We start from the raw sequence: 21,031 nt of genomic DNA, 5'->3' as shown, positions 1-21,031 counted from the left end.
AGCCAATCTTCACAAAGCTGTTTCTATCAAGGAGGCTAATTAACCTTCTGAATGAGGTGGTTGTCTCCCTGGAGTGCGCACCATGACAAATGGATGCATAACAAAGCCTGTCTGAAGGGCACCTTTGACACCCGCAGCTGGCTTGGCTTTGTTGGATGGAGCGGACCTTTGCCTTTTGGTGCTGTGAAATCCTGCCCGGGTGGTGGTGGTTTACAGTTTTCCGTTGCCCTGAACTCTGCCTGGTGCTCCTAAGCAGGGAAATGCTGTCCGGATTTCCCGAGAGACGGGAGTGATTCCCCTGAGCACCAACAGGCTATCAAGGTCACGGAATTCTGTCTTTTAAAAACCAACAGGGCCTTGAGGTTTAAGGCCTTTTGTGTGGTTGCAGGAAAACAGACAGTCACTTTGGCACTCTTTGCTGGGCCACATTTGGTGTAGGATGGAGGCGGCCATTGCAGCTGGGGTTGGTGGGAACTGTCGTTCAAGATCCAGGAACCCACCGTTGGGAATCCCCGTCGATGGCTATCCAGGAAATCGAATAAATAATATGCAGGGGCTTAATAGGAGAGGTCATGTTTTTTCTGGAAGTTGTATCAGATCTGGATCAGTGCCCAGCTCTACCTGATGAATGGCCAGCCTGCAGGCAGCGCTGCTCTCATTAATACTGGGGCAGAACAGGATGAGAGAGGAGCTAACGGAGCTCTGGGAAGCAGAGGCAGCTGCACCTCTTTTTGCCCCCGCCGCCCGGCTTCTTAGACGAGCCACTCCTACCTAGTACCTTGTGAACCTCAGTGGAAAGCTCTTAGAGAAGGACTTGGTGTGGTTCAGACATCTTCTAGTGGTTAATTTCTTAGGCGGACGGGGTCCTGGACCACTGTCAGGACACCGCCTGCGCTGGAAGCATTTTTCTCTTCATCCCTCCTAAACGGGGACTGGTTCTGGTTCCTCGATAGTGATGGGAACCCACTCTGCCCATGCGCAATGGCACTGTTCCCCCTTGATTGATCGTTGCAGCCTGAGCAGTTTTAAACGGGCTTCAGCATGTCCAGCTTCCTCCCTCTCCAGCTCTGCTGCATCTATATCTGCAACCCATTTTCCCAATTAACCAGCATCTTCCAGGTGAATGCCTGCCAAAGAAAAATCCCGACAAATCATTTTTAATAACTGTTATGCTAAGCAACCAGGAACCAAGCTCGCTACTGGCTGAAGGATTAACAGATGGCCGTCCATCATCTCTCTCTCTCTCTCTCTCTCTCTCTCTCTCTCTCTCTCTCTCTCTCTCTCTCTCTCTGTCACACACACACACACACACACACACACGGTTAGTTTGTAAGTCCTTAATCTACCAAACCCACTGGTACAGATCAAGTGGAACAAGCCATCTGGCTGAAGCCCAAAAGGCAGAGGTTTAGGAGCAAGTGGGTGAGGCTGTTTTTTAAAAATCGTGCATGATGATGCTCCCTCTTGAGAGCGGATGTTCCGGAGGAGGTTTAAAGTGTGTTTTGAATTTGGTCTTCCTTTCTATGGTGCAGATGTCTGTGTGTTTCTAGGCCTGCCTTTCCCTCTCGACACAGAGGTGCCCAAGATGGCTTACAGATTTATTTATATTTTTTTAAAGCCTTTTGGTGCCTGCAGTCGGGGCTCATCCTGGGGAACCAGGAAGGCACTGAAGGAGGCGCAGCTGTCTCTGGTTGCTCCTCTCTTTCCCATCCCTTAATTCCAGGCATGCTGCCTGCAGGCTGGCCATTCACCAGGGAGAGCTGCACTCGTGGGTAGATGAATGCACCAACAAATGGCCAAGCCTGCAGGCGGCGTGCCTCTTATTAACGCCGGCGCGGGGGGGGGGGGGGGAGAGGAACAGTCCAAGCTGCTGCAGCCAGAGGTCTTGGCGACCGCCCCCCCCGCCAGTGTGTGAGGAAGGGGCTGCTACTGGATGCCCCTCAGGCAAAACCGTGGCACACATGCCAAGTTGGTCTCCTCTAATGACACCCGCATTTGGCCACCGGAGGCTGCCTGCGGCTAGGGCCGGTCTGGTTCCAAGACACGAGATGCCTGCCGTTGGCACGGGCCCGGTCTTTGGCTGCGGCGTGCAGGAAGCTGCTGTCCAGAGCAGTGTTTCTCAACCTTTTTGGAGTCAAGGACCGCTAAATTCTTCGTGCAGAGTTTCAAGGACCGCTACATTCTTCATGCGCAGTTTCCCGGACCGGCAGTTAGTAAAGGGGTTTCAAATCTATCTATCTATCTATCTATCTATCTATCTATCTATCTATCTATCTATCTATCTATCAGACTTCTATACTGCCCAAAACTTGCATCTCTGGGCAGTTTACAATTAAAATAATATAAGCATTAAAATAATTAAATTTGGAATCTTTTGCAAACATGGAATATTAGGGGTTCTCAACCTTGGGTCCCTCAGTTAAACTCCCATAACCCCCAACCACAATGGCATTTGGCCATTATGGCTGGGGATTATGGGAGTAGAAGTCCACCAACGTCTGGGTACCCAAGGTTGAGAACCCCTGAATCTAAAAGCCTGGGTGAACAAATTTGTCTCCAGTATGTCTTCAGTATGTGTGGGGTGGGGGTGGAGGTGCTTGTGATTACTCAGTGGAGAGGGGATGTTGGGCCATTAGAAAAATTCAAAAGCTACATGGGGGCAATGAAAACAACACACAAGCAAGCTTTTGAATCCCCCAAAATGCTTCATCAGGCTGGATGTCAAGCAAAGCAAAAAGGAGGTGAGGAGAGGAGAGCAGGGCAAGCTCAGTAGAGCCGGAAATCTACAGTTTAACCCTCTCATGATGGAGGTGGAGTTTTAGCAGGAGTTGTGTAGTCGCAGGGCAGGATCCAGACAACGTTAGTCACGACCACCCACTGAAATTAATTTAGTCATCTCTCATTTGTGTCAATGCTGCTTGGTCATGATCACCTGACTTGATCTGGATCCTGCTCTTAGATGTGCACTTTGTGAGGTGGACCTAATGAAACCCGTGCAGCTCCTCCAAAACTCGTTAAAAATGGTTACATGGCAGGTGCTGGGAATGGGGTTTTTTTTAATGGTGAAAGAAAATGTGAAGAAGAGCGGTGGAGACCTGGCATTAAAAGGAAGGGGATGATTCTGAGATGGCGGAGGGTGTGGGGCGTTGTAGTGGTAGATGCCTCATTTTCCTTGCTGGGGAGACGAGGCACTGTTCAGGGTGGGTGAGGCAATGGTGCACCGGACTGCACTCGGAAGGTCGCCTGGGTCCAAGAGCTGCCGCCACTGTGCTTGCGCACCAGAGTGTAGCAGGTGTTCCCCATCCTCTCTCACAATGTGCACTTCTGTGCCCCCCTCCCAACTCCCCTGCGGGAGCCAATCACACCAGCCTGCCTTTGGGGTCACGCAGCTCACGTGGTCCCACATGCTGCCCGCGCATACCTGCGAGGTGAGCCAAGGCAGCCCTCTTCCCTCCCTCCTCTGCTTAGCCCTCACCGCGGCATGATCTCGGCCAGAGATTGTCCCCTGCACCCGGTGAGGTCATAAAGGGGACCGCCGTCTTCCACCGGCGGTGCAGACCAGGGGGTTACAGGGGGCAGAGGGACCACAACACCCCACCAATGCAAGAGGGAAACAGCGTTCCCTCTCAAGGCGCCTCGACCACAATAGGCAGCTGGGTTTCAATCAATCAACCTTTGGCTGCAAACAATGAGCATGCAAGAACCAGCAGCCCTTACAAGTGGCAGCCCTTCAAGTGGCATACCTTTTCATGCCCCCGCACCGCATACAGTTTGAAGCTGTAAAGATAGGGAATAAAATAGCTGTAGGAAGATCACAGCAGCACATGGAGGCAAGGGACAAGAAGGTGATACTCTTCCTCTTCCGTGCCATGTGCAAAATTGAGGAAGTGAGTGCCTTGATTGCAGTTGTTGGGGGGGGGGGTTGACTCCCAGTCAGGGACCGGCGCTCAACCTTTCGGGGACCGGCAGCAGTCCCCGGACCGGTGGTTGAGAAACTCTGGTCCAGAGGACGCCTCAGCAAGATTGCTGCCCAGAGGCCATTTTGGTGGATTGCCGCGCCTGCGTCAGTGGATAAGTGCAGGAAGCCCTCCGGCAGAGGCAATGACGTCTTTCTCCGGGGAGCTGCTCCGAGGGCAGTTTTCTCCGTCCCGCCGTGGGCAGGCCGCCCACCACTTAGCTGTTCCGTGGCCGGATCGCCGAAAATCCAATAACCCACGTCCGACGTCACTTGGTCACTAAAGCCCCCCGATCCCTCCCGATAATTGTTGGGAAGAGGCAGCGCTGGAGATTAGATTTGATGTCACCGCAGCCTGATAATCTGGCATTTCGGCATCCGTTATCACTGACCTCTTTAATATAATGGCCACCTGGTGTCCTCTGCAGAAAACAAGTTTGGCCTGCTGGTGTGAGAAAGGCCCCAGAGGGGAGATGCACTGTGAGGTGGTGAGCAGGAGGGACACAATCCCGCAAAACTGGCCAGTGCGTTTTGCTTTCTTCATCGGGCTGGGCAAGCTTGGCCCTCTGGCTGTTTGCTGGACTACAACTCCCATCATCCCCAGCCACAATGATAGTCAAGGTGAAGCTGATAGGCAGGCAAAGGACATGACTTATTAAACACAAAAGTAGCATGTGGCACTCGCCGCCACAAGGTTTGGTGGTGTCCACTCACTTGGGTGGCTTTAAAGGGATTTAGACCAATTCATGGAGATGGAGGAGGAGGAGGAGAGATTTATAGCTTGCTGTTTAGTTGCCATGATTATATGGAACCTTCATGTTCTGAAGCAGTGTATCTGTATATCAGTGGCTGGAAGGGGCAGCGAGGGGCTTCCCAGAGGCATTTGGTGGGTTTCTGTGGGAAACAGAATGCTGGACTGGGTGGACCTTTTTTATTTTAAACAAACAAACACATATGTTCTTGTGTGGATGGTTGTAGAGGTTCACATCGGGGTTGGTCTAAATAGCCTTTTGGTACCCCCACACCATGCAATTACTTTGCTTCTCTTAATTATCTGTTGGACCTGAGAGCGCAGTAAGAAAGGGCTTAGTGATTCCATGCCGTTGTTTGTTGCCATGCACCCATCATATGCCTCTTGGGTTCTTTTGCTGTCCTCAGGGATACAATTAAGTCACCATTCTTGAAGAGGAGGAAAAGGGTATCTATGGTACCCAGATATCGCCTGCCACCATCGCCCTCCTCATCGGCTCCCTCCCCGTGGAGGGATGCTGGTAATGAGGCCAGGGCCTCTGCATCTCACTCCGGCAGTGGTGCATCTGCAGAACCTGTCATCAGCGGGCCCTGGGAGTGATCAGGACGAGAGGGAGGGACTGAACGTGCCCTTTCTCTCTCAGCTTATCTTGACTCCAGACCCTTAAACAGAGCACCGTACCAGCGTGTGTGTGTGCGCGCACGCAGATTTCTCATTATCCCTGTTCTCTGCCTTGTCAGAGGCAGCTGGACAGGCCGTTACATTAATAGATTACACTCCGGATTGCAGACTGCCAACAGCAAGGGAGACGTCTTCAGCTTGGAGACATTCTAGGGAAGCCGTTGGAGCCTTTTGTGGTAGACGCATCTTCAGAAAGCGGGGAAAAGCCCACTTTGTTTTTTTGGGTTTTTTTAAAAGGAACTTTTCATTGGTCTTGCTGGCATAAACACCTCTTCTTCCGAGGTAGGTTGTTGGTTTGATTTTATGTCTTAAAAAGCAGTCTCTGTGGATGGGGAGGGCATTCCCCTCGCCATACTTACAGGAGGAATGAGGAGGAAACAGGAATAACTGGGTTGCAGGGTTTTTTTTTTCTTAATTGTTCTCTCATAGTCAGGTTATGACTGCAAGCTGTTTTGGCATCCATTCCTGGAGTGGGAAAGCAGGGCATAAATTGATAAGAAAAATAAATCCTTGGCGAGTAGACATAATCGCAAAATGGAACCTCCACGTCCAAAAGCAATATAGCTTTCAGGGCGGAGATGCCGGGGATAAAGCGGAAGGAGGGGGTGGCCATCGTCTTGACACACAGCTTGGGTGCTTCTAGGGGCTGGCCACTGCTGGAAATATGATGGACCCTGGTTCCATTTTCCCTCCCTGGCAGCATCTCCAAGAGAGGGCTGAGAGAGATTCCTGCCTGCAACCTTGGAGAAGCCGCTGCCAGTCTGGGTAGACAATACTGAGCTAGATGGACCAAGGGTCTGACTCAGTATATGGCAGCTTCCTATGATCCTAGGGAGAGCACCTGCCTGCTTGCATGCGGAAGGTTCCAAGTTCCCTCCTTGGCATCATTGCGTTTTACTGGAAGAATTTGTGGTGATCTTTGATTAAAAGATCTTTGATTAAAAAATCACCATCTTGGTCAACGCAAGTGGCGCAGCGGGGAAATGCTTGACTAACAAGCAGAAAGGTTGCTGGTTCGAATCCCCACTGGTATGTTTCCCGTAGTCTGCTCTGGGAAACACCTCTATCGGGCAGCAGCAATATAGGAAGAGGCTGAAAGGCATCATCTCACACTGCGCAGGAGAAGGCAATGGCAAACCCCTCCTGTATTCTCCAAAAAGAAAACCACAGGGCTCTGTGGGCGCCAGGAGTCTGAATTGACTTGAGGATACACTTTACCTTACATTGATAAATGCAAAAACTCACCTTGACCTGGGTTGGATGATTCAGCGGTCTGGTTCATTGTGCAAGAACTTCAGATGTTCAAAAAAAAAAAAAAAAGATGCTGACAAGGTGCACCTATCCCTTTTCATTTTTTTAAAAAAATCTCTCCGGTTATGTTAACAAAAGGTCGTTAAATTGTAACTAAAATGCTTCCGTTAATCCCGAGAGCAGGCCATAAAAGATGGACTGGCCATTCCAAGGCATACTGATGACTGAAAGACACTCAAGGGCAGCCCATGTTCTGGATAAATGCATGCTAGGTTATGCCATTTCCGAAGCTGTTGCTGCGGCCACCTCTGTGTGGTTTGACAAAACTGGCCTTGGCTGAAGCAAGGGGATGTCTTTTCATCTTCACCCATGAGTTCGCGATCGGCTCAAACTGGCTCTCGCCTCCTGATTGCCTGCAAGCTCCTGAGGACCGTTTGCGAAACTCCAGAGACGTTACGGAACGTTCACAAACTTTCTAACAGCACCAAGAGGGAGCTTTGGTACCCGAGCAGTCATAAACAGTTCAATATCTCTGAGGGAAGTGACAATCTGGGAAGGAAGGAGGTGGATGGAGTAGGCAGCTGGCTGAGCACAGATGGAAGAAGGATGCAACGGAAGAGGCAGGCAGAAATCGGAGAGAAACAAGAGTGGAGAGCTGGTGGGTGGGTGGGGGGAAGAGTTAAAGAGAAACACCTTACTAAGGCTCCAGGGAGAGGAGAGGCTACATATGGATTTGGAAGGAAGTGGACAGGGGAGCGAGGCATTGGGATTGTGCACCAAGGAGCCAAGAACAAAGCTGGGGAGTCAGGCTGAGCTTCACATGTTGATGGGAATCAATATGCCCAACCCTGATTCCAGTGTGTCTGTCTTTCAGATCAATCACTTCTCTGAAGTTTGTACTGACAGATGTTAGACTGAAATGTGAGGTTAGGAACATCAGAAGCTGCCATATACTGAGTCAGGCCATTGGTCTATCTAGCTCAGTATTGTCTACCCAGACTGGCAGTGGCTTCTCCGAGGTTGCAGGCAGGAGTCTCTCTCAGCCCTCTCTTGGAGATGCCGCCAGGGAGGGAACTTGGAACCTTCTGCTCTTCCCAGAGTGGCTCCATCCCCTGAGGGGAAGATCTTGCACAGTACTCACACTTCTAGTCTCCCATTCACATGCAACCAGGGTGGACCCTGCTTAGCTAAGGGATCTAGTCCTGCTTGCTCCCACAAGACCTAGGGAGTCGGCGGTGGGCACCTTTCTCTTGGGGCAAATGGCAGCCTGGGGTGGGGGGAGGAGGCAATCAGGCCCACAGTATGGCACAGCCAAATTACAGCCCCGGGCCATATGGACTTTGTCCTACATCAGTGGTGGCCAAATTGAAATTACATTTTGGGGGAGTCCGTCCCCTGGACACTGATCAAGGTTTGCCTCAAGGAGTGGATTGGTAATGACAGGCCTGCGTCTTCAGAAAAGTCTCTCCACCTTAACAAGGTTTAGGGCATTTTCGGCATGTTCTTAATCTGTTTGGCAGAGGTGTCAGGTACTTGCACCATGGGAGATCCTGGGAAAGGGCCCGTATTCCTCTGCAACAGACTGTCAGGGCAATGTGGAGCAGGCTGCTTGTGGGAAGGAAGTCTGAACTTGGCCGTCCCTCTGGGAATCCATGTGGAGATCTTCAAGGCTGTTTGTTTTCGACTGTGTCGTTCCACAGGGGCACCTCCAGAGATGCAGGCACTGCCCTGGGTACTCGGCTGTTGCCTGCGGAGATGCTCAAGGCCCCAGCTGCTTCGAAATGTTGGTTATGGAGGACGTTGTGGGGGAAAAGATGTCGGTGCATTTGGGCTTCTTGGTTAGTGCTTGGACAGCCAAGCTAGCCTTCAGTGTGGGGTCTCGGGCACCGCAGAAGGATAAATAGCTCTCTTTGGGCATTCTACAAAAGGTGCTCTACAGGGGTAGTGTGGATGTCTCGCCCCACTCGGGGTTAGAACGGTATTTGAAGAGGCGAATGCCGCGTTCCACGATGCAGGCGCTTCCGTGACTGGGAGGTGCAGGCCCGCACCTTGTGATCACGGACGCGCCCGCCATTACGGATGCGGCGTTGGCCTCTTCAGACGCGCACCGCTCTAACCGCAAGGCTCGCCTTGGCTGTTATGACCAATAATCTGTGAGAGTGCTAACCCTCAAGATAGAATTGGTCTGACCCGTCCCATCTCCACATCTTGTGGCAGTGAATTCCAAATGTTAATGCTGTGCGGTGTGAAGGAGGCAATCCTTCCTTCGGTCTGTCCCAGAATCCTGTCCATCAACCCCTCTGGGTGGTCTTGAGGGTCTGTTATTGCGTGTGAGAGAAGCTGAGGGACCTGGTGGCATTTTGACTTGGAAAGAAAAAAGTTTTGGGAAAGAAAGGTATTGATATGAAAAAGTGTGGGGTGGGTGTGGGTGGGGGCAGCATTCGTGCCTCCATCTTCCAGGGTCAGCCTTTCACTCAGCAATGTCAGCCTGGGTTCAGATACTCAGAATAGGAGACAATTTACTGGGTCAGTTTTCAGGCACATTTATGTAATTATTTACTTGTTTCTTTTCCTTTTGCCGTATTCGGTCCAGTAATAGATAGTCTATATATAGTAAACAGTGCTAATGTTTAATTTAATTTAATTTATTTATTATATTTTTATATCGCCTGATATGTAAATCTCAAGCGGTGTGCAAAATTTGAAATATTTAAAAGTCACAACATTAAAACACATGCCAATAAAAACAGCAGAATACAATATTAAAACAAGTTTTTAAGATTAATTCTAATTAAAACCCTTAGAAAACAGGAGAGTCTTGAAGTTATATAGCGCAACGTATTTAATGATTCAGTGTTGCTGATATAAATACTCTGCAACAAGCTTTCCCAGGAGTAAATGTACAACTTGCCAAAAAATAATGGTGCGGAAGCATAAACTTCTGAGCCAACGGAGAGAAAATGGCGATGCATCCAACTGGGCACCTACGTCCAGGTCACATGACCGCGGTCCAAAATGAGCAGTCAATTCACACTTATGTGTGACGCAGCAGGCCTCAAATCCCACTTGTGTCAGTGTAAGCAGGCATACACCTCAAGTACGCCAGTTCCAGATCCCGGGTTAGCGAGAGCATATCTGGACTATAGGTGACTGAGCATCTGCCTAGGTTAGCCCTGATTCACTGCAGGAATAGATGCAAGGGATTTTCCTCCATGCAAATAGTCGTGAGAGGAGAGCTGGTGGTAGCAAGCTTGACTTGTCCCATTAGCTAAGCAGGGTCTGCCATGGTTTGCATTTGAATGGGAGACTACGTGTGTGAACCCTGCAAGATATTCCCCCAAGGGGATGGGGCCACTCCAGGAAGAGCTAGAAGGTTCCAAGTTCCCTCCCTGGCCTCTCTAGATAGGGCTAAGAGAGACTCCTGCCTGCAACCTTGGAGAAACTGCCAGTCTGTGCTAGACTGAGCTAGGTGGACCAAGGGTCTGACTCAGTATATGGCAGCTTCCTATGCCATGCTTCATGAAGCACGGATGGGAGATTGCTGGACCGGTGACAAGGCAAGGGGTCTCAGAAGAAACAGAAAGGGAGAACAAGGAGTTCATTGAGGTTGGGCTGGCTATAGTTCCCAGCCAATGAAACCCAGGGAGCCAAGTTTCACTGGACTGAGAGCACTCAGCCTCCTGGCTCAAGGGCAGATGACTCTCTCATTGCTCAGCCCCCCACACAAGACCACCAAGCTGTGAACGGAGCAAAGAGCTCCAGTTGGTCCATTCAAGTCAACTTGGCTACAGAGCAAAGGTTGCGAAGGATCCCTAGCCGATCTGAACAGGGGAGGGGGATTCCTTCCCAGTTGAAAGATAGCCATTGGCCAGATCACAGTGAGAGCCATCCTTTAGGTCAAGGCAGGGGTTCTCCAACTTGGGTCCCCACAGGTTGGACCCATGGGAACATAGGCAGCTGCCATCTACTGAGTCAGACCCTTGGTCCATCTAGCTCAGTATTGTCTTCACAGACTGGCAGCGGCTTCTCCAAGGCTGCAAGCGGGAGTCTCTCCCAGCCCTCTCTTGGAGATGCTGCCAGGGAGGGAACTTGGCACCTTCTGCATGCAAGCAGGCAGGTGCTCCTCCCATCCCGTCAGGGGAATATCTTCCAGTGCTCACACATGTAGTCTCCCATTCAAATGCAATCCAGGGCAGACCCTGCTTAGCAAAGGGGACCCTTCGTGCTGGCTCCCACACGACCAGTGCTCCTCTTGCTCGACTCAATGCCATGGTCCCAAGTCTGAGGAGCCCCGATTGACGTGGATGGTGTCCGGCACAACTCTGTGCTACCCCGCAGCCTTCTCCCCTGCCCTAACTGGTCCCCAACGGATGGATATCAAGCGTGTCTTAAGGGCTGCCTAGTGTGCCCTCCAGTTTCCAGCCTCGGGTCCCCCAGATATTGTCGGATCACCCCTCTCATTGTGGCTGGGGACGATGGGAGTTGTAGTCCCCCAACACCTGGGGATCCGAGGTTGCCCTAGATAATGCAAGCAAACAAGCCGCTTCTTGCTTGGCTCAGTTGCGTCGACACCATTCAAAGGGCAATCAAATCAGGACGGCGATTTGCATGCTCGTCATGTACGCCAAGCCCAAATCCCTTCACGCCAGGGGTGAGAGAGCTGCACACTAGAGCTAGTTTTCACCAGGGCAGGATCCGTACTGCTAAGGTAAGCGCTTTATCTCCGTTAATATGAAGGCTAGGAGAACGTCGACCGAGGGGAAAAGCCCAACCGGCCTAGAACTCTTGACAAAACCAAAAAGCAGGAGTGGAAAGAGCCACCTAATGGTGCAGCAGGGAGGTCACTTGCCTAGGGAGCAAGAGGTTGCCGGTTGGAATCCCCACTGGTGTATTTCCCAGATGAGGGCTCTGTGGGCGCCAGGAGTCGGCGCCAACTCGAGGGCACAACTTTATTTTAGGAGTGGAAAGACACAGGGTGAGCAGGATCAGGGCAGTTGGAAGTCTGGCTGGGCATTTCTCTCCCTTTCCTTATTTCTTGTGCCGGTTTGGAAAGAGAATCTCACTTCCAATGTTCAGTTCAAGCCACACAATTTGTTATGATGTGTGGCTTGTGTATAGTTAGTATATCTTTGATAATTATATTGTAATTGTATTATGGTCATAAAGTTATATATAGGGGGAGGAGAGCCGGTCTTGTGGTAGCAAGCATCTGTGGTCCCTTTTGCTAAGCAGTGTCTTCCTTGGTTTGCATTGGGATGGGTGACTAAACCTGAGCTCTGTAAGTTATTCCCTTTAGGGGACATGTGGAAGGTCCCAGGTTAATTCCCTGGCAGCATCTCCAGGTTGGGCTGGGAGAGACTCCTGCCTGCAACCCTGGAGAAGCCGCTGCCAGTCTGGGTAGACAGTACAGAGTTAGATGGACCAATGGTCTGACTCAGTATATGGCAGCTTTCTGAGTTCCTAATTGAATCTTCCAAAGAGCACAAGGGAGCAGTTCTGGGGTTAGCAAGAGATGTGAGTTAATCCCAAATTAAACTTTCATTGCTCTATTTGGCCTGCTTTTTAAAAGGACAATGCAGCCTCTTATTCTGCACCCAGGAAAAACAAAAAGGAGAGCAGGCACAGATTGCATTTGGTGGACAAGATAGCTACATTTCTGGGTGGGTTTTTTTTTAAAAATTACCTGTATGCAGCCTGATTCACTACAAACAATTTCTCCACGTAAAATGTCGAAAGGAGTTGACTGGGAGGCAAATGTACACTGAGCCGTTCCTTGCCCTTTTGTTCCAAAACTTTCCAAATGGACTTACACCTTTGCAGAAATAAATGCCCTTGCCGTGAGCACCAGCACAGCTGCGGCGAGGGTGTTGCTGCCATTTCTCGACATGAGGAAGCACCTTGTGGTTCTTGGCTTGTGGCAGAATTAGCATTCACTTTTCCTCCCCAAGGAGTTGGCCCAGGAAATTCCAGTAATGGGGGAACATGGGGCCTCCAATTTCATTCCAGCCCTAGTGAAAGGCTCTGGGTGGTGCCCTGTGCATTTGTCCAAGTCTCTGAGGCGGCTTGGGACACCAAGAGCATGTGTGGACTGGTAGAAATGGCTCTTTCAGGTGAACCTGTGAAGTCGCACAACCCATGTGCTCTTGGTTCCAGGATAGCTGGTGACCCACTGGCAGACGATGGGGTGGTCCCCATGATTCCTAAGGAAGGAGATGTCTCTTACCCCAGTTTGGGAGCTGTGTGCACTCCCAAATTAGTTACATTGACCCGACCACTACAAATTGACATCAGGGATGGTAATAACCTAATTAGCGGGTGGAAGAAGCCATCCTTTGTTGTTGTTGCTATTATTAAGCCATTGGGAATCGGGAGCAGCCCTACAAATTATCCAGCAGTCTCCCAAGAGACCCGGATCTTCTCTACACATCCCTGACCTAAAACCTGCATTTTATTCCATTTAAAAAAAAAAAAAAGGACAAACAGCATTTGCATCAAGATTAAATCTTTCATTTCCATCAGGTCAACAGCAGCTGTTGATGCCCGTGCCCTCCGCCTCCCAGCAGCATTTAGGAGGATTTGTTAGTCAAATGCTAATGCTGTGAGATCAGCTTTGCAAACCACGGGGGGGGGGGCGCATCACTTTCCCTGGGTGCCCAGCTACCCTTTCTGCTTGCCGGGGAGAAGCCTACGAAATATTGATTTGCCTGACGATGCAGATGATGCAGATTGCAGATGATGTTTTACTGAGGTTTTTATTTTCTCCGTGTGGTGAAGATAAAATTAGAACTGTGGCTCCATGCTGTTATATTCTTTGTAAAATACGTGCTAATGTTTAGTTTATGTTTGTATGTCTGTGTTTGTAATACTGCTGGGCAAGTATAAATATCACGTACGTTGATTGCCTGCAAGGTGCCCTCTGGGGAGGTTTCCAAACAGCACCAACTTTGAGGAGTGGGAAAGTCTGTTTGGCACTGCCAAGCCTCGGAGGGTGTCCAGGTCCGTCCGTGGAGAGTTCTGGACCTCTTGTGCAGCCCACAGAGTTGATAGGGACAAACCGCTGGATGCCTTCTGCAATTCTTTGCCAGCAGCCCAGCCAGAATACAGAGGTCAGCTTCCAGAAAGTCTCAGCTCTGGTTTCTAACCGTTAGGGTTGTGAAGATCAGCCAGTAGCTGGCCACGTTGGTGCCCACTTGTGTTGGGGACCAAAGGGCTGAGATTCAGCACCCTGGACAGCTCCTTCTCTCTTCCCTCTGACTGCCTGAACAACTTCTGTACAGTTTAAAGCTGGGGGCGGCGGGGAGGGAGCTTGATTGTACGTTTCTTGTAGGAGAGCTGGTCTCGTGGTAGCAAGCGTGAGCTGACCCCTTTGATAAGCAGGGGCCACCCTGGTTTGCATTTGAATGGGAGCCTATATGTGTGAGCACTGGAAGATTGATTTTCCCCTCAGGGGATGGGGCTACTCTGGCATCTCCAGGTAGAGCTGGGAGAGACTCCTGCCTGCAACCTTGGAGACGGCGGCAGGGGTCTCTCTCAACCCTGTCTTGGAATTTTCTGCATGCAAGCAGGCAGATGCTCGTCCCAGACAGCCCCATCCCCTAAGGGGAATATCTTCCAGTGCTCACACGTAGTCATAGACACCCATTCAAATGCAAACCAGGGCAGACCCTGATTAGCAAAGGGACTACAAGACCAACTCTCCTACAAGAAATGTACAATTGCGCGCTCTCCTCCCACCCCCAAGTTTTAAACTGTACAGAAGTTGTTCAGGTAAACGGATGTTAATGTTCTAATGTGATTTTTAGGGAGTTTGATTGCATTCTAATTTTTGTAAAGTGCCTTGGGATGAGTTTTATGAAAGGTGATATAGAAATCGAACAAGAAATAAATAACTTTTCAGACTGCACCTGTGCCTTTGACAATAGTGCGATTTGCAGACAGTGGGTGAGTGCAAATGTTTATCTTCAGGCTGTGAAATGCTGCACCTGATGGATTTCTGCAGGCCCAGCTGTTCTAGAAAAAGACACAAGAGAAACCCAGAGCAGAACATAAATGGTAACAACAATCCATAACAGTAAATGAGAACAATAAGGCAAGGACAATAACTCACCGGTTTTACTTCTGTTTCCAGGGCCAGAGTTGCCAGACTTCGAACTTGACAAAAAGCACCACCCAGACAGACTTCCATGGATGAATGGGACGCCCCCCAGTGGAAAAAGGAAGTGGAAAGCCTTCAGTACCAGCTGGCTTTCAAGCGGGAGATGTCTTCAAAAACCATCCCTGAGTGAGTCAATGTTCGTTTTGCATTATCACCCATGCACAGAGCTGAGAGCTGGGTGTATCCCCCACAAAGGGCAGGAAAGAAGCTGCATGGGAAATGGTACCAGGCACAGCATGCAGCGGCACCATTAGAGCCTTGGCTTTCATTAAAACAAAAGAATCCTGAACTCTCTGTCCTTCATGGCTGCAAAAGCCAAGCACAATCTGTGGAACTCACTGCCCCAAGATGTGGTGAAGGCATGAGTTTTGATGGCTTTTAAAGACACGGCTTTTAAAACTCATAGAGGAGAAGTCACGATGGCTATAACGAACCTCCATGGCATTAAACCCCTGAATACCAATTTCTGGGAAGTTACAGCAGGAGAACATGTGGGCTTCTCAGAAGTGCATTAAAAAAATGTTTAAAGTTAGGTTAAGAAGCAAGGCACGCTGATAATCATTTTCATAGTTAAAACTTTTCCCAAGTGGCGGTGAGGATGACATTTTGTGGCAGTGAGTTCTGCAAGTTAAGTATGCCTTATAATGCCTACATTATAGTATTGTAAGAAAGAAAAAACCTCTTTCTCCACACCATGCAAAAAAAGCTACGAACCTTTTTTTCTGTATCAAAAAGCCTGAATTTCTAAACCTTGAAACAAGAGTGGCTCAATTCTATGCCTCGAAAAAAATTATGCAAACTCAAATTACCGTCTGCAGGCAGGTACAGAAGCCAAGAACACGCAATCCTGCAGATGGAGCTCCAAGAGTGATCTTGTGCTTTACTCAGGGCAGAGGGCGGAGACTCCAAAACAAATGAAGGATTACTACTAACAGCAGTTTCTATTGTATTTGTCCCTTCAAGGAACTCTGGGAGTTGTAGTTCTGTGAAGAGGCTTTGAGACAGAAAGCCAGCTTTGCACGCTCAAGTACTAGAAGTTCCTTGCTGGCAATCCTAAGCAGCACATTTTTCAGTTCAGTCTCTGTCTGAGATTCAGATTTCAGAGTAGAAAACGCCAGACTCAGTGGATAGCTTCAGTGAGGGATATTTTGACTGTACAAATAAATAAAACGATAATAGTAAAAGCAATGTTGCAGATGCAGAAGTCACATGCTGGCATACATGTGGAGGCAAGAAAAGACCCTGTTGGTTTCTTTCCCCTCCAGATTTCTTAAGTGGATAGAAGATGGAATTCCTGAAGACCCATTTCTCAATCCAGAGCTGATGAAGAACAACCCCTGGGTGGAGAAAGGAAAATGCACCATCCTCTAACCCAGAGCCTTTCCCACCCACCCACATCCAAGCCCCCAACTACAGATGGGAAACTGCTTCCTTTGGAGATCCTCAAGCTTGCATGAAAACTGAATGTACATTTATATTAGCTTCCTCTAATGGCTAAACTCACTTATACTCTTGTTGTTAGCTCAAAGGGCTTCATATTGTAGCTAACTCAAGGCTTCCTAAATTGCTGGTGTTTGGGGCAGAAATAGAAGCCGGAGTGGGGAGATAGAGGCACCCCTCGCTCACATTTTCCTGGTGAGAATCCACTTTGCAGTGTTAGTGACTGCCATCTTTCCCTTGTGCTTAGGCAAGGGGTCCCCAAGATATTGCTGCATTATAAGTTCCATCATTCTCCACCACCATGGCTGGGGATGATGGGAGTTGTAGTCCAACCCCCGGGGACTCCCCTGGCCAAAGAATTGTGCAATATGCATTGCTTGGAGGGACGCTTCTGGACAGAGGAAAACACATTTCTCCCCTTCCCGTCCTTCCCTGTTCACCAGCGGCAAATGGGGCAGGGAGTTTGGCTGAGTGCCATGTCTTGATCAACTCCCAGAATGGGCAAGCTCCGTCCACTGCGCCTCTTGGAATTCCTTCCCCACTTTGTCCGGTTAAGGGCGCAGGCCTGCTTCCTGGGCCAATGGTGATGCGTTTGGAAATAACCCTTAAGTACAAACTAAAATGTGGGCCCCAGTTGGGAATCCCAGTTCACTCCCCCCCCATGAATAGCAGCTCCTCCTAAGGAATCAGGGGGTGCCAGAGAAGGCACAGCTGCCCCTGGGTCCCAGCAGCAGCTTGGATTTCTCTTTTGTCTCTTCCTTTTTGTGCTGCCTGCAGGCTGGCCATTCGTCAGGTAGAGTCACAGTGTTAACCTGATGAGTGGCCAGCCTGCAGGCAGTCTCGGGCGGGACAGGAGGGGAGCTACCTGAGCTGCTGCTGAGAAGCAGAGGCAGCTAAGCCTCCTTTGGCGCCTTCCTGGCTACTTAGGACAAGCAATACTGGCCCCAAGAAGCCAGCAGGCCCTCAGAAGTGGAGGGCAGCACAGTTGATAAATGCATCCAATGAGATGGCTTAATTTTTCCAGGCGCACCCTAACTCCCTCTTGTGGCACAAATGTGCCCCAGCCCACAGTTTGGAAATCACTGAGCTACCCTGACAGGATGGGGGAAGAGGACCCCCCCCTTGCCCAATTTTTTGAGTGCAAGTACTGGCAGCACCAAGTTGGAGAACACAAAGCAAAAATGTGAGTCTTGGACCCTGTAGTTTTGGAATTAAGCTCTCTCCTTTACTTCTGCGTCCTTTAACCCCTTTTCTCTTTTCTTTTTTTTTGAACTTGTAAAGGCACGTACAACTTTTATAAATGAATTTTCAATAATTTTAAATACTTTTTTTGTATCTTGTAGGATAAAAAGTTTTGCAGTAAAAAAAAAAGCCAAGCAGATGTGAGAAACAAGTGCTTATAAACAAAATAAAAGAGAGCAACACCACCGATCTTGTCTCAAATTCATTTATAACAAAAAAGGGAGTTCAGTACAAAGCAGAGTCATATTTCTGTTAAACGTCCTTGCACGGTGTCCTAAATTCTGGTTTTTGACATTTGCACCAGCTCCCAAGTGTTTACTGCTAGAGCAAATCTTTAATGCAGATGTTTCTCCGGACTGCGTTGGAAAAGCCTTCATTAAACCGGAACCAAACGTCACTCTGTCCAATGGCCTTCCCAATCTGCTTTTCTATCAGGCTTTTCTCAGGAAGCTGATTGGCTGTGAAATCAAGAAATAGGGGAACTTCCTTAGTATGGACCAAACAAGAAATTTAGAGACGAGGAAGAGCAGATCAGGGCCAGGAAAAAGCACTTGCAGGTTCATCAGAGCATGTGCTGGCAGGGGATGTTGGGAGTTGTCGTCCAAAAGCACCTGGGAAGGGACCCAATGTTGGGAACCCTTGTTCTAAGCTATGCATTTAAACCAGCTTCAGATCTATTTAACTGTCATGGAAACTACCTCTAAGAAAAGGTAGGGACATATACAGTTAATACAGCTAATTCTATTTGTGCACCAACCTAAATTTCCATCTCTGGGTGGCTCACAATATAAAACACATTAAAACAAACATTAACTTTTTTTTTTTTAACCACAGCTCGAGTGAAAAAGCTTGGGTGAATAAATGTGTCTTTAGAGACTTTTGAATAGCTGTCAGAGATGGGAGGCTCTTATTTCAGCAGGGCGCGCATCCCAGATCTCAGGGCAGCAACAGATAAGAAGACCCGTCCCTAAGTAGCCACCAGATGAGCTGGTGGCAACTGCAGATGAACCTCTCCAGCTGATCTCAATGGGGCTCAGAGTGAAGATGATGTTCACACCCTGGGCTTAAGCTGTTTAGGGCTTTATTTTTCTCAGCATAGTCACGTTTTGGGAAGCAAGTTATTTATACCGCCTGATATGTACCTCTCTAGGCAGTGTACACACTAAGGTTGTCCACACCAGCTCTATTCCAACATCATTAGTATCATGCTGTCTGTGTACACAGCATGTAAAACAGGGCAGGAAGTCCCGCCCCAGCCCCGTCAGTGATTCGTGGCCATGCACCACTCACTGTTAAGAGTGGCAGTCATCTGAAGAGGCGAACACGGGAGCATGTCCGTTATCTGGAAGGCCCTGCACAACGCCACGGATGATGGAAAGGGTTGGGGGCGGGACTTCCAGCAAGATGCTGTATAGGTGACTGAACGGGGCTGTAGGTTGAAATTTGAAAAACAAAATAATAAATAGTTGCAACTCTGGGCGAAGAACACTCTGAAAGCTGCAGGACACACAGAAAAGCCTCACAGACAGCTTGTTTGCTTTCCAGGGCTCCGAACACAACGGAAAGCAAAGCGATCCATGGCTGCCACCTCTTTCCGTCCAAACACACGGGGCATCTCCTCCCCCGACCCTCCACTTAACGTACCTGCCGAAGGAGACACTGTCTTCTTGACTATTACACGGCCAAAGAAATCCGTTTCTGGCTGTGGGAATGAACAGAAGCCACTCTGAGAGCCTGGAACCTCCTCTCCTCTCCTCTCCTGCCCTCCCCACCCACAACGAAATGAACACACACAGGAGAGAGAGCCCAGCTGCTTTTTGGAAAGTGGCAACCAACTCAAAGTCTGTCTGGACCACCCCTCACCAGCCCAGGCGATCAGGAAGGGGATATTCCGAGAGCAGGCCCATCAGGGCGCCCTCTTTGGATGCTTTCTCCCCGGGGTGCTCTACGCCACGCTGCCTTTACCTTCTCGTCGACCATGGCTCTCTTCACAATCTGGTTCAGCCGCTGCTCATGGTTCCGCATTCCGGAGCTGGCCGGCTCAGGGCTGGCTTTCTCATCCGCTCGTTTGAGGGGTGGATTTGCCTTCAGTGTCTACAGGAACAGCGGAGAGAGAGAGAGAGAGAGAGAGAGAGAGAGAGAGAGAAAGAGGGAAGCACGACTGATGATAACAACTGAGAAACAAGAAACCCGAGGAGAATGGTTCTGTTGCAGAGATTAGGCCTGGAAGGGGCAGGAGTTTATTGTCTGCCTGCTAATACAATGGAACAAGGTTAATAGAGCATCCGCAGACGCACCAACTATAAAATGCTCCCAGCCGTCAGCCATTGTGGCAGGGGATTATGGGAGCTGTCAGGGGCATAGCTAGGGCAGAGGGGGCCGGTGTTTGCCTCTCTCCTTGGCAGAGTGAGGGAGGTAATGAAGAAAATAGGAAAGGGTAGAGCTGGGGGGGGGCCCTCAGGAGCTGGGGCGCCTGGGTTCTTTGAACCCATCCACTCAATCATAGCTATATCCCTGGGAGTTGTAGTCTAACATCATCGGGAGTCCCGATGCAGAGAATTCACCCAAACTGACACTGAGTCATTTTAACACAAATGATTAAAACCCGCGTAATACCAAAGAGAAAAAGGGACCATTCCTTAGAGGGTGCAAATGGATGTCTTCGGCGGTAGTTTAGATTACTTTACAAACTGACCATGCTTCTTTCCTGTTCGTTTTCTCTTACTGTAGATATATTCCAGCTTTTCTTTGTATCACACTATTTGTTCCCTGACTAGGTGGTTGGCCTCTTTTTAATCTAATTAAAGACCCAGTCCTTGGCCTAATTAACTAGGAAGCAAGTCCCCTTTGAATGTGTGTGTGTGTGCGTGTGTGTGCGTGCGCGCGTGTGTGTGTGGTCCACGGGGGTGAAGAGAATCTCGCAATAAGCTTGTTTTGGATCAGGCCATAAATTATCTGCTCAGACCCTGCACTTAAAATAAAAGTGAAATTCGGCAGCGAGAAAAGCTGAACTCTGCAACCTGTACAGCAGATGAGGCAGATCCACATTATTTCCTTTTTTGCCTAATTAAGTCTACCCTGTTCACTATTTTGATATTAATCTATTCTGGTTTTGCCAGACACTCCGCTTCCTACAGAGGATTCCAGCAGACACTGCTTACACTTTCAAGGATATCTTCACAATGAGGACGGGCAAGACATTTTCTATTTTATAACCATGGCTAAGTGGGCAAAGGGGCACTTTTTCAAGTGGATGCTCTATCTTCAGCAGAGGAGAGTAAATGTCCCCATTCTGCCCAGCACCATGTCCACCCTGGATGCTGGCTGGGGTCTTCTTTGGACTGGTTTGTCTATCACCCCCTGCCACCCAAACTGGCCCACGTGATTAAGAAGGGGACTCACCTAGTCCTGGCGTGACAATACTGGCATTCCCCAACTTATACACATCCATCCATCCAAACAAATCTCCATATTACATTAAGGAGACCCCCCCCAACTTACAAACGCCAACCCATATATTCAAATGTAGTCGTTCCTGGGACGACAAGAATGTGCT

General features: G+C 49.3%; 2 protein-coding genes across 3 annotated transcripts in view; one reads left to right on the top strand and one right to left on the bottom strand.

Moving 5' to 3' along the window:
* The first annotated feature begins 1,297 nt into the window (after positions 1-1,297).
* GNG13 (G protein subunit gamma 13) lies at positions 1,298-17,662 on the top strand. Of its 2 annotated transcripts, none has more exons than XM_053276180.1 (3): positions 1,298-1,422; positions 14,767-14,919; positions 16,059-17,662. In XM_053276180.1, exons 2-3 carry the CDS (start codon positions 14,822-14,824, stop codon positions 16,162-16,164), a joined length of 204 nt encoding a protein of 67 aa, XP_053132155.1. In that variant the 5' UTR covers positions 1,298-1,422; positions 14,767-14,821; the 3' UTR covers positions 16,165-17,662. The 2 variants fall into 2 exon arrangements, with proteins under 2 accessions (XP_053132155.1, XP_053132154.1); XM_053276179.1 differs by lacking the exon at positions 1,298-1,422 and adding an exon at positions 5,118-5,669.
* A 2-nt stretch (positions 17,663-17,664) lies between these two features.
* Positions 17,665-21,031, bottom strand: part of CHTF18 (chromosome transmission fidelity factor 18) — a 29,972-nt gene continuing 26,605 nt past the window's right edge. Inside the window, exons 20-22 of the mRNA XM_053276176.1 lie at positions 19,441-19,569; positions 19,120-19,177; positions 17,665-17,933 (exon numbers count right to left, since the gene is read on the bottom strand). Of these exons, the coding sequence (XP_053132151.1) occupies positions 17,797-17,933; positions 19,120-19,177; positions 19,441-19,569 (324 nt within the window). The 3' untranslated portion in view covers positions 17,665-17,796. The remainder of the gene's footprint in view (positions 17,934-19,119; positions 19,178-19,440; positions 19,570-21,031) is intronic.

The sequence above is a fragment of the Hemicordylus capensis genome, chromosome 13, assembly GCF_027244095.1.
Source record: "Hemicordylus capensis ecotype Gifberg chromosome 13, rHemCap1.1.pri, whole genome shotgun sequence".
Taxonomy (NCBI): domain Eukaryota; kingdom Metazoa; phylum Chordata; class Lepidosauria; order Squamata; family Cordylidae; genus Hemicordylus; species Hemicordylus capensis.
This window is presented reverse-complemented; position numbering and strand designations above follow the sequence as displayed.

Excerpts from the sequence above, each read along its gene's own strand:
- GNG13 (XM_053276180.1), top strand. The coding sequence starts at position 14,822 with ATGGATGAATGGGACGCCCCCCAGTGGAAAAAGGAAGTGGAAAGCCTT. Across the intron at positions 14,920-16,058 it reads TCTTCAAAAACCATCCCTGA|ATTTCTTAAGTGGATAGAAG; the intron begins GTGAGTCAATGT and ends TTTCCCCTCCAG.